Genomic DNA, 12726 nt, shown 5'->3' with positions numbered 1-12726 from the left:
CAAGCCAAGCGATTAATTTTATGACTATTATTCTAAATTCACTTTCTGTTACATTGTTTAAATCGTTTTTGATCAGTTCGTTAGCTGTTGTTATTTCCTGGACATTTTTCTGAGGGGAATTCTTCCGTTTTGTCCTTTTGGGTAGTCCCTGGAGTGGTGGGGAACTGCGGGGCACTTCCCCTGTGCTGTCTTGAATAACTTGCGTTGGTGTGCGGGGCCACAGTCACACCTGATGTCTGCCCCCAGCCCACCGCTGGGGCCACAGTCAGACTGGTGTGTGCCTTCTCTTCCCCTCTCCTAGGGGCAGGATTCACTGTGGGGTGGCGTGGCCCGTCTGGGCTGCTTGCACACTGCCAGGCTTGTGGTGCTGGGGATCTGGCGTATTACCTGGGGTGGATCCGCAAGGTGCACAGGGGTGGGAGGGGCAGGCTCAGCTCACTCTTCCTTTGGAGATCCGCTTCAGGAGGGCCCTGCGGCACCGGGAGGGAGTCAGACCCCCCGGAGGGATGGATCCGCAGAAGCACAGCGTTGGGTGTTTGCGCAGTGCAAGCAAGTTCCCTGGCAGGAACTGGTTCCCTTTGGGATTTTGGCTGGGGGATGGTCAAGGGAGATGGCGCTGGCGAGCGCCTTTGTTCCCCGCCAAGCTGAGCTCTGTCGTCCGGGGCTCAACAACTCTCCCTCCCGTTGTCCTCCAGCCCTCCCGTTCTCCGAGCGAAGCTGTTAGCTTATAACCTTCCAGATGTCAAGTCCCACTTACTGTCAGAACACACTCTGTCCGGCCCCTCCGCTTTTGCCAGCCGGACTCGGGGGCTCTGCTTGGCCGGCAGGCCGCCCCTCTGCCCCGGCTCCCTCCCGCCAGTCCGTGGAGCGCGCACCGTGCCTCGCTGCCCTTCCTACCCTCTTCTGTGGGCCTCTCATCTGCGCTTGGCTCCGGAGACTCCATTTTGCTAGTCTTCTGGCGGTTTTCTGGGTTATTTAGGCAGGTGTAGGTGGAATCTAAGTGATCAGCAGGATGCGCGGTGAGCCCAGCATCCTCCTACGCCGCCATCTTCCCAGGATTCCCTCTAGGTATATATTTTTTTTAATTTCCTCTTTGATTTCTTCAGTAACCATTGGTTGTTTAATAGCATGTTGTTTAGCCTCCACATATTTATGTTTTTTTCCAGTTTTCTTGCGATTGATTTCTAGTTTCATCCCATCGTGATTAGAAAAGATGCTTGATATAATTACAGTCTTCTTAAATTTTTTGATACTTGTTTAATGGCCTAATGTAATCTATCCTGGAGAATGTTTATAGCACTGCAGTTCATGGCTTCAGGGGTGGGTTTTCTGTGGTTTCTGTCTCTCTTCCATCTCTCCTGCCATTCTTTTTGTGGTCCCTCTATCCTTTGTTGTACAGATGTTCAGTCAGCCCTCAGTTCTTCAGAATAGATTGCTCTATAGGTAGGTGTAGATTTGGTATGCCCTTGGGAGGAGGTAAGTTCAGGGTCTAACCATGACACCATCTTGGACATATCTTGCCTGTGTAGATGTTATTTATATAGGTTTTAGGGATAAAATAAAGAAACTGCTCTTTCCCTCCATCCTGCTACTCCTAAGAGGACTGCATCTCAGCTATAATTCTTTTCCTCATACATGTTTTTGGATGACTATCCTTTAAACATTAGGCTCTCAAATATAAATGACTGATATAATTAGAAAAATAATTAGAAAGACTTGCAAATTAATCCACATGTCATCTGCATTGAAATATCTCTGGATCCTTTCCCTTAGCTTTTTAATGAAATAGTTTACTCTTGAACATTGGAAGCATGCTAACAAGTTCAGCTGTTTGTTGGGTTCTTGTCCCTCAATGCCACATTAATCATTTTTATAAAACAATGAACCAGTGGGAAGCATGTGAACTTTTTCTTTTGGACTCTGATTACTTGAATTTCTTTTTTTCCCCACAATTCATCACTGTTTGTAATTTATTATTTCACCTGCCAAGCTGCTTTTCCCATATCTATGTGAATATTTCTGTATTTGAAGTTGAAGTTTAAACACTGAAAACCTCCAGGTTTTCCTTCTGAAAAAGCTGAAGTTTTGATTGGTTGTTTTGCCTTAAATTGTGAGTGCCTCTTCAGCTTTCTTTGAATGATTACATTTTTAGTTTTCTAAATTTTCATCTTGTTTTTTTTTCCCCTAACTGAAGGATTTTCTTTTACTTTGCCATGATTTTTTAACCTATCTTATTTTATTTTGTGTTTATATGTGTGTTTGTGTGGTTATTTTTTTAATCAGGTTGACACATGTACATACTTTAAGGTAGGGTGTCTTAACCTCAACACTATTGACATTTTGGACTGCATAATTCTTAGCTGTTGGGGATGTCCTGTGGATTATAGGATGGTTACCAGCATCCCTGGCCTCTACCCACTAGATTCCAGTAGCACTGCCCTTCTCTACCCTGCCCCAATATGACAGCCAAAAATGTCTCCAAGCATTGTCAAATCTCTCCCTTGAAGGGCACAAAATTCTCCCTAGTTGAGAACCACTGATTTAGAGAGTCAAATATAATTTTACAAGGCTTCTGATGGGAAAAAAATGGCAATCCCTCTGCCCCTTATCTCTTTTTTCTCTCCTATTTTTCAGGTTGTCTTTTTGCTCTACTTTCTGCGAGATTTCTTTGACATTATTTTACAATGTTCCCTTCATGATTTAATTTTCAAGAGCTTGTTTTTGTTCTCTAAATATGTTTTATACTATCCTCCCTTGTTTCATAGCTGAAACATCTTCTCTTATCGTTCTGAGGATATAAATTAGTATTTTTACAGTCTTCTTTGCCCAGCATAGTCTTTTTCCTACAGTTTGTGTTTTTCTGTTTTGATCTCTATTCCCAGCATGTCTGGAGAATGGGCTGTCTCTTCCTATTTAAGAATTGAAGACCAAAAGGCTAATTGGAAGCCCCAAAGACATTGATAGAGCTGGTCAACTACAAGTTTTACTGAAGAGTGATCTGGCTAAGTTAGTTCTTTACTGACCAGACCTCTGATATCGATATCTTAGGTCTTCTTTGTCTAGTCACATTCCCCTGAGAAGATTGTTTCAGTTTCCTGCCTGAAGATGAAGGTCTGACTGTAGCTTTCATGAAGCCACATGGAAAAGGAAACGTGAAGGGTCTCATATCTATTTCACATACTTTAATTGAATTGCCCTGTTTGTAGGATTGTACCGTTGTCTCTCAACTCTGGAGTTCCCTGGTGCAGATACCTCAGTTTTGCCTCTGTTGTTGGAGTGGAAAAAAGGATATTCACCCAACTGTAGACAATAGAGAGGAGATTGGGGGATTCCTAAACTGATTTGCAACCAGTCCTCCTTATTTCACCCCTCCCTTTCACCTCCACTTTTGGAGGTACCAGGTGCTGCCAATTCTTGAGCCTTCTAGAAGTGTGTTATAAAACACAGGGGTTCTTGGCTTTCCCTGCTGCTGGCTTAGGATACAGCCTTTTCAGATCAGCTAAGTCATTTAAAACTTACACATCTGCTTTCTAGCCTCTGAAGGTTTATGGCTATTGTCTTTCTCATTCTCTCCATTTTTTTTAATTTATTTTTTTTATTTTTTGGCCTTAAAAAAAAATCTACTTACTATCATTTTAATGCGACTTTGAGAGGGAGCAGAAGTGTAAATGCATATGTTCAATCTGCCATTTCCCTCCCCACCCTGAGAGGCTAATCTGTATCTTCTAAAGTAAATACGATCAGCAAGTTTTTTTCACTCAACCCAACACACTGTAGAATACCCAAAGGACATCAACAGTTATTCCCTGCTTCCTAGACAATGCTTGTAAAAATTAAGTTGATTTTAGACAACTTCATTTTTTCATTCCTATGAAGATTGTAAATCCCTTGGCATGTTGAATGAACTAAGGAATGTTGCCCTAATTTTTAAATTAAATTCTAGCCTTCTTTACGATAAATTATATTGTTAAATGCACACAGAAAAATTCCTGGCATGTAGTGAGTAGCCAACATCAATTGTTTTTATTACAGCTGTTATTCATTATTTTATGATAAATATCTGCAGCCACATTTTAAGCATTTTCTTCTTGTTTCAAGGTTTTTATATTTAAATTTTTGTGTTTCTGGGTTTTTGATTTGTTTGTTGTCATCTACCATCTCATTTAGATAAAAATATCTCCTTTGATCCAGCAATTCCAGTTCTAGCAATCTTCCCTAACGAAATAATCAGAATTGCATATATAATTCTGTAGTGGTGTAGCTTATTACAACAACCACAAACCTAAATGCCAATAATAAGGGACAAATGAAAGAAATCATGGTATGGTTGTGTAATGAAATATTATGCAGCCATGAAAAGTGATTTAAAAAATAATAACATGAAAATTTCCAGAGATACATTTAGTTTAAAAGATAGCGGGAAAGAGTATAAAATTAGATTTTAAAAGAATATATGTATATGGAACCATATAAAAATACCAAAAGAATAAAAAAGTCAAAGACTAGAAGAAAAGACATTAAATGTTAACAAGGATTATTTGGGAGCAAAACAATTGCTAAAGATTTCTTCCTTTTGTGTGTTTTTCGGAAATCTCTGTGTTCTAAAATAAAAGCGTATTGTCTTTGACATTTAAAACACAACAACAGACACCTATACGTATATGTATAAATATAATTTTAAAATAAACAAATTCTGCTTTGAGATATCCGCTGGGCTTCCAGGAGAGATGGGATCCCCTGGGGAGCCAGGACCTCCTGGACGCAAGGTAAGTTGAAAAGTCCTAAATGACACCAGATCCTTTTCTAAATAAAAAGTGCATGGAGTCTTCATTGTCCAAATGTGTAGGCTTTCTGTCTTTGCACCTTGGTGACTATTTTCACTACTTTTCCACATTTATGTGCTTTGAGATAGGAGGGGGTAATGCTGATTAAAAATCAGTTGCCATTTCTTGTGAGTTGAGGGGATTTTGAGCGAGGAAATGAAAAGTATTGGACTAAAATGTGATTTCCCAGTTGTCAGTGAATTTATTTGCCCAATTCTTGTCCTCTTATATTCAATAAGTGGTTAGTGAATGAAGGGAAGTGGAAGGAAATTAATAAAGAGGGAATAAATGATCAAAGTTGCATTCACATGGAACTTATTTTTGCCAGGAGTTTGGGTGGGGCTTCATTGCGTTTTTCCTTGGGTGTCTCTCTTTGAGAGTAGCCAGACTCTTCCTGTTGCTAAGATGGAATTGAATAGGTGAAATTAAAACCAATTCCACTTTGTTCTTTTCCCAATCCAGGCAGTTCCATATATATGTATATTCATTCATTTTTGGAACACTGTTGGGATTACCTTTCCAGATGTTCGGTTTGAGTCTGGTCCCTTTGTCATCCAACCAAAGATGGGAACAGAGGAAGGTTCAGTTCAGCTGTTTGGTAGCCAAGGCAAAGCACAGGGTTAAGGAAGTCTGAACCTCCCTTAAGGACGGGCAGCTGTAATGGATAGTCCATCCTTGTCTAATTCTAAGCCATAAACCTGCTCCACAGCTCTCCATGCCCATGTTCAGTTTTCAGCTCATCCTTAGATTCTAGATGACCCTTGTTGTCCAGAGATGGGGCTGGAGGAAGGTGGCCTTTGGAGGTTTGTGTTCATCAAGGTTGCTGCTTACAATTTATTTCCCCTAGAATGTTACTCTTAACTTGGTGATGATGATCCTCCTACACGTATTCCTTTTTCCCCTCTAACTTAAGAATAAAAACTTCAGAAAATTTCACTTTCTGAGGGTAATGCACATTCTGGCTACTGATGTGTGTGTGTGGAGCAATGAGACCACATTTCTTTTGTTTCCTAGGGTGTGAAAGGGGCCAGAGGATTGGCTTCATTTTCCGTACGTATCTCCTGATTCCAACAAAATGCTCTGTACTTCATTAAGTTTATTTATTTTTAGACTTGAAGACCTGGCAGTCAGTCAGTTAATTCTTTGTTTTATTTTTGAACTGCAGACGTGTGAGCTCATTCAGTATGTACGGGACCACAGCCGTAAGTACCCTGCTTAAATTGATCACCCAAGTTGTCAAAGCATTCATAGAAGAAGAGCAGTGAATTATGCCCTCAGAATTGAGACACTTTACCAGCCAATCTCTTAAAATTACAGATGCCACTGCATATATTTTGAGTCAGCATAGACATAACTCCTTCTTTGACCGCCATCATGTCTTTTGGAACCTGTCGCAAGCACTAATTAATAATCTATCTAGTGCTTTTAACCTAGGGAAAATTGAGTGAAATCAATCAGTGGAGAGTAACACTGAACTTTTAAAGATGATTAATACCTGACAATAACACAGGATTGAGTTCATCTGGTGTGGAAGCTAGCTGTCATAATAGGGTGTCCTGATGGGTGGGAGCATTTAGTTTGGTTTATTGTTTATTACTTCTTTTCTGGAAAGGATGCTTGATTACTTTTAGTTGGAATGATTGATTTGCTTATAAAATTATTCATTTTGCCTACATATTTTTTCTCTTTCAAAATTTTTAAAGCGGAAAATGCATTTTGATTGGCAAATGCTCTTTTGAATTTGCTTTAAGGCCCTAATAGCAGCCTCTTCTATAAAAATATATGTTAGCACCATTAAAGGAATTCCAGGTACAAGATGAGTAAAGAATTGACTATTTGACGTTCATCTACAAATATGCAATGACTTCCCAAATAAACACTATGACTGAAAAATTCCTTCAAGGTATTTTGAGGAAGAAAAATAGACAAACTAGAGCCCGTTTCTGCAGAGAGCCTTGGTCTCAATGACATTGCCTTTTTAAACCTTTGAATGCAGTGTTGGTCGTAACTCTCCCTTTTGGTACCATAACAGAACGATCCATGATGAGAATCAAAATATACAAGGTCATGAAGGCCAGTTGCTTTCAGCTGAATTAACACAGTGGGCTTTTTAACATTGGAGCCATGTGAACCATTATGATTCAAAGGTAGATCCAAGTGTGATGCCCAGTCTTTTACAATTTGAGAGGCTTAATACAAAATTATAAATCCAAAAGTAGGTACAAAATTATGTCCAAAGAAAGTGTGGTTTAGAACGGGAAAGGAAATCACGACCAGTGACTTCTGCCTCTTCTAGAAGCACATGATCACATGAACACATGGCTAGGTCCCTTCTCAGGGTCTTGTGCCATGCAAGTGAAAGGTGAGAAGTTACAAGCAGCGCGGTCGAGCGGAACTCTCTGCAGCGATAGAGGTGTTTCACCACACTGTTCAATACAGTAGCCGCTAGCCACCTGTGACTTTGAGTACTTGAAAGATGGTTAGTGCTACTGAGAACCTGAATTTGTTTCATTTAACTTTAATTCAAATGTAAATAGTCACATGTGGCTAGTGGCTTCCATATTGGACAGTGCAGACCTAAAGCTTATTTATGCTTCATCTACTTCAGAGTAAATCCACCTCTGATGTTCACACACACACACACAAATACATATTTGTACACTCATATGTGTGTCTATACATAAAATTAACACCTATAGATGCACACATGGGGAAAAAATTAAAGAGGGTTAGGACCTTTTAATTTTCCAAATTCCGTGTGTCTCTCTGTAGTATAATGTTCCTTCCCAGGCAAAGGTTCTTTCCCTCTGACAGCTGGCTGCAGGCTGCTGATTTATGACTGCATATTGTCCCGCTTCTCCCATCTTGTTTTTGCCAAGATGCTGGGATCCGTCTGCATTTTCTCCAAACTTTTTCTGTTGCCTTGATGTTTGAGTCGTCTGCAAAAAGCACACAGGGCAGAGCTTCTACTGCCATGACTTCCCTACACGGTACCGAACTCTGTTCTACCAAATAATAACCCAGTCTCCTTTGTTCTTCTTCCCCAGCTGGCGGCCATGGTAAGTAATCTTTATTTACAGCAAGTTATAATCAAGCTCCAAAATGTCATACGTCTGGAAAGACGAGTTAAAACAAAGTGTTGCCTGCCAAATGATATAAATTTTATCTGAGCTGCCTTTGCTGCCTCATACTGGTAGCACAGACCCGCCTCCAATAAATCGCTCAGCTTTAGCTGAGTCTCCCGGCTGTTTCTCAACCAAGTTGTTTGATCTTTTAATTAATATTTTAATGAGTAACATTACCATTAACCTTACCAGTAGGGTTTTTTGGTAATAATAAGTCTCCCTCCCTTCATTTTCTCTGTCTATTGTCTCTGTAATCTAGTGGTTAAGAATTAAGATGTAGTAGGCAACTACCCTCTTACACCCTTATACCGTATACCTTATGTATAAACCCATCAACCCATGCCCTCTAGTTGCATTTTCAGTCACTCCACAAATATTTATTGAAAGTGTTATTATGTGCTAGGTACTGGGGACACGGGGCTGAATAAGATGGACATAATTCCTGCCTTCAGAAGCTTCCATTCTAGCAGAGGGTCCAGATGATAAACACGTGCACGAAATACGGAATCCAAAGGTTGCTGTGAAAGAGATAAAGAACAGGATGCTCTGTCACAGAAGAATGTTAGGGGATGGGAAAAATGCTTTAGGATGGAGAGCTCCTCCTTGAGGCAGTGACATTGGAGTTTGGACTAAAGAATAAAAAGAAGGCCAGCTTATAAGAGCCAAGAGAAAGAACCAAATGCAGAGGCCATGATACAGGACAGACAGACCTAGGCATTTTCTAGGAACTGACACAAGTCCAGTGTGCCTGAGATATAGGGAGGGAGGGGGAGACTGGCATGTGAAAAAATGAAGTAAGCAGAAGCCACATCAAGTTGGACTTTCTAGGCTCGGATAAGGAGGCTGGATTGTATTCACATTGACATGGGAGGGTATTAAAGAGTTTATTGGAAGTATTGAAGGGAGGAACATGAGCTGATGAATGAATTTTTAAAGCTTATTTGGACCACTATGGAAGAGTAGATTCTAGGAAAGGATAAGTTTAAAGGCCAGAGGACTAGTTAGGAGAGTGTTGTGGTAGTCAGTCAAATGTGGTGGTGGCCTGGAGAGGGCTGCCATTGCTGTGCCTTAGTTACATGTCAGTGGTTTGGCTTGTCTTGCTCCTCCTCACCGCCTGCTCTGTGCTAATCAGCAGCCATCAGTGTACATGTGTGTGGCTACAGAACCACCTTAGGTCTCTACGTGGCCATCCGTGCCTTGATGAGGGAGGGCCTCCTAGGTTCCACTACTATTCAGCCCAGTGTTTTTCACGATCTTCTGGTTCCTGACAGCTTGCTGGATTTCAGAACATGTATTTTGCAAGTTGAATTACCTTTTAGGTGTTTTGTCCTGAACACTTGAATTTTTTCCTATTTCAGCCTAGTACTGTGAATCTTTTTTTTTTCCTTTTATCTCTGTATTATACCTGAAGCTGTATTATTGTTGTGTTGTTTCCATATGCAAATCACAGCCCAAACAAGAAGCTGGAAGAACCACGTTCATGTTGAGGCATACTTCCATTCATTTTTTATTGCAAAGTTGACCTGACTTCATTTTTTTTTAAATATCTGCTCAGCCTTCTAAGTTAGACTCAGACTAATAAATGATGTCCTGTTTCCACTGCGATTCACACTTTGAGTTGAGGTAAAATGTTTATTCTTACTGGTCCTTTAGCCTGTAAAGTCACAGAGTCCAGGACCAGAAAGAGATAATTATCTAGCACCAAGGTGGGGGCTAAGCCCAGCTCCTCACAGAGGAGAACTTGATCCTTGACCAGCCCAGGCCAGCCCCAGCAGGTCTGAGTTTCTGAGCTCTTACAAAGAGCTGGTGGCCTTCGTGCTACATTTATTGTCTCTGAATTTGACTTGCTGGCATCTGAACCAGAGGAGGCACCTCTTTAAGAGAAGTGCATCATTGTGATATCCTTTTACCAACCTGCATCCCTTTTACCACCAGGCATCTCCCGCATTATTAAGGTTTTGTTGTTATGGCTGTACTTGTTGCAAAAGAAATATTCTTTGTTTGGTTCTTCTTCATTCAGCCAATATTTATTAGAACCCTAATAAATGACAGGAACAAATAATCTGGCAGATCAAGAGAGACACAATCCCTATCTCCACACTTAATGGAGAGGAAAACATTAATCAGATAATCAGACAAATATAAATTGCCAACTGTGATAAGTGCAGGGTACTGGGATTCATTAGAATGAATGAATGGAGATGAATAAATAAATCTGAAATTAACATTGAACATTCAAGTTTAATGATTCCGTTTCTCTGTGTAATAAGGTATGTTTATTGATGAAACTTGCCTTTTCAACTGTGAAATAAAAATATATCAGTGAAAGCTTTCCTCCCTGTGTTAAGTGATATAGTTCTCACAATGAAAAAGTCTATAATGATAATTGTGATACTAACGGCTAACATTAATTGAGCACCTATTACATGGCAGGCACCATTTTCCTAAGTGCTTTGCCTGTGTAGACTTATTTAATCCTCAACACAGGGCTATGCAGTGGCAGATCTTAGGACAGCATTTTACAGATGAGCAAAGTGAGGCACAGAGAAGACCAGTCACCTGGACAAGGTCACTTGGCTAGTGCGTAGTTGGGCCAGGGCTCTAAGGTGTCTGTGTGGTTCCTACTCTCCACATCTGATCGTCTCTTCTATATAGTGCATGTCTATTCCAATGGACACTTCCAATCTCTCTGAAATAATTAACAGAGCTTTTGGATCCACTCCTGTTTTAACCCGTTACATTTCCTTATTAAGTTAAAAAAGATGTATGTTTTTGTTTAACTGTGTAAAAAGTTCTAGCAATAAACATATCATGCGCTTTTTATTATTTAGGAGGAATTTGGTCATTAACTTAAAAATTGCATAAAAACTCAAATTGAATGGTAGACTTTCTCTTGCGCTGTATTTAGAAGGGCAAATTCAGTTTTTAAAATAGCATTTTTATTCAAGATGAAAATATTTAGTATTTCAGCTGCTCATTTTAGCATTTAATGCTTATTTAATGTTTAAATATTTATGTATTTAACATTTAAAATTTCTTTGCTCTCTCTGTATTTTTCTTTAACTAAGCATGCTATGTAAGGAACATGTTCTTGCCTCTTAGGAAAACCAGAATGCCCCGTGCATCCCACCGAATTGGTGTTTGCCTTGGATCAGTCCCGGGATGTCACCAGGCAGGAGTTTGACCGCATGAAGGAGCTGATGTCATCCCTGGTGAGGGGCGTCAGGGTCCGGGAGAACAGCTGCCCGGTGGGCGCGCGCATCGCCGTCCTCACCTACAGCTCCCACGCCCGGCACCTCATCCGCTTCTCAGACGCCTACAAGAAGAGCCAGCTCCTCAGAAAGATTGAAGCTATTCCTTACGAGAGGTCCTCAGACAGCAGGGAGATCGGCAAAGCGATGAGGTTTATCTCCAGGAATGTCTTCAAGCGAACGCTGCCAGGGGCGCACACCCGAAGGATCGCCACCTTCTTCAGCAGCGGTCAGTCTACTGATGCCCAGACCATTGCTGCGGCCACTATGGAGTTCGGTGCCCTTGACATCATTCCGGTCGTGATCGCTTTCAGCAACGTGCCCTCCATCAAGCGTGCATTTGCGGTGAGATGGTTAAGCCTTTCACATAACTTTTTTTTTTTTTTTTTTTTTTTTGCCTAAATTCAGAAGCCTCCGTAAAAAAGTATTGAGCTATACTATTTATTTCTATGTACCAGGAACGTGCTAAGCCCCTTGTATGCATTATCCTGTTTAATTTTCACAAGTAGTATGTATGACATAGGTATCCTTGCTATTCCCGTTTCATCAAGGAGAAAACTGCCAGGAGAGGCTAAATCTGTATGCCCAGGTTCACATGGCTAAGACGTGACAGTGTCACGATTTGGACCCAGGTTTGCTATTCTAGTGCTTCTCCAAGAAATTCTGAGGTGCCGCTGGGTGTAAAGCTACTCAATCAGGAAGGCCAGTAAACATTCATTGATGTCACTTATGTGGCCAGAGTAACAACAGTTGCTGTACCATGAAAACCAATTGAGCGATTTTATAACTTCACCAATCATAAATATCCCAATTATATGAAAGAAAAGCCATCCTAGTGATTATAGCTTCTTAGGTTGGGAATTAAAATCTTACTGTGTGACATTCCTAAATAAACCACTTGGGATTAAGAGGACCTTTGTTGAGGTAAATTGACATACAACATATTAGCTAATAGGTGTGCAACATAATGATTTAATATTTGTGTATATTGTGAAAAGATAACCAGAGTAAACCTAGTTAACATTTCACCATACATAATTATAAAATCATTTGTTGTGATGTGAACTTATTTTTTTTTACTAATTTTTTTATTGTAATTCCAAGATAGTTAACATACGGTGGTATATTAGTTTCAGATGTACAAGACAGTGATTCAACAATTCTACACATTATTCAGTGCTCATCGTAAGTGTGTTCTTAATCCCCTTCACTCATTTCTCCCATCTCCCCACCCTTCTCCTCTGGAAACCACCGGTTGGTTCTCTATAGTTAGGAGTCTCTTTTTAGTTTGTCTCTTGTCCTTGGTTTGTTTGTTTTTGTTTCTTAGATTACAAGCATGAGTGAGATCATACGGCATTTGTCTTTCCCTGACTGATGTATTTTGCTTAGCATTATAATCTCCAGCTCCATCCATGTTGCAAATGGCAAGGTTTCATTCTTTTCATGGCTGAATAATATTCCATTGTATATATATACCATATCTTCTTTACCCATTCATCTATCAATGGATACTTGGCCTGCTTCCAT

The 12726-nt window shown here is 40.3% G+C and overlaps 1 protein-coding gene across 1 annotated transcript in view; it reads left to right on the top strand.

Moving 5' to 3' along the window:
• Positions 1 to 12726, top strand: part of COL6A6 (collagen type VI alpha 6 chain) — a 118328-nt gene that overhangs the window by 75824 nt on the left and 29778 nt on the right. Inside the window, exons 28-32 of the mRNA XM_049629836.1 lie at positions 4704 to 4766; positions 5838 to 5873; positions 5989 to 6025; positions 7871 to 7882; positions 11051 to 11544. Coding sequence (XP_049485793.1) covers positions 4704 to 4766; positions 5838 to 5873; positions 5989 to 6025; positions 7871 to 7882; positions 11051 to 11544 — 642 coding nt within the window. The remainder of the gene's footprint in view (positions 1 to 4703; positions 4767 to 5837; positions 5874 to 5988; positions 6026 to 7870; positions 7883 to 11050; positions 11545 to 12726) is intronic.

Source organism: Panthera uncia, chromosome C2, assembly GCF_023721935.1.
Source record: "Panthera uncia isolate 11264 chromosome C2, Puncia_PCG_1.0, whole genome shotgun sequence".
NCBI lineage: Eukaryota > Metazoa > Chordata > Mammalia > Carnivora > Felidae > Panthera > Panthera uncia.
Note: the sequence above shows the minus strand (reverse complement) of the source record. Positions and strands in the feature narration are given on the sequence as shown.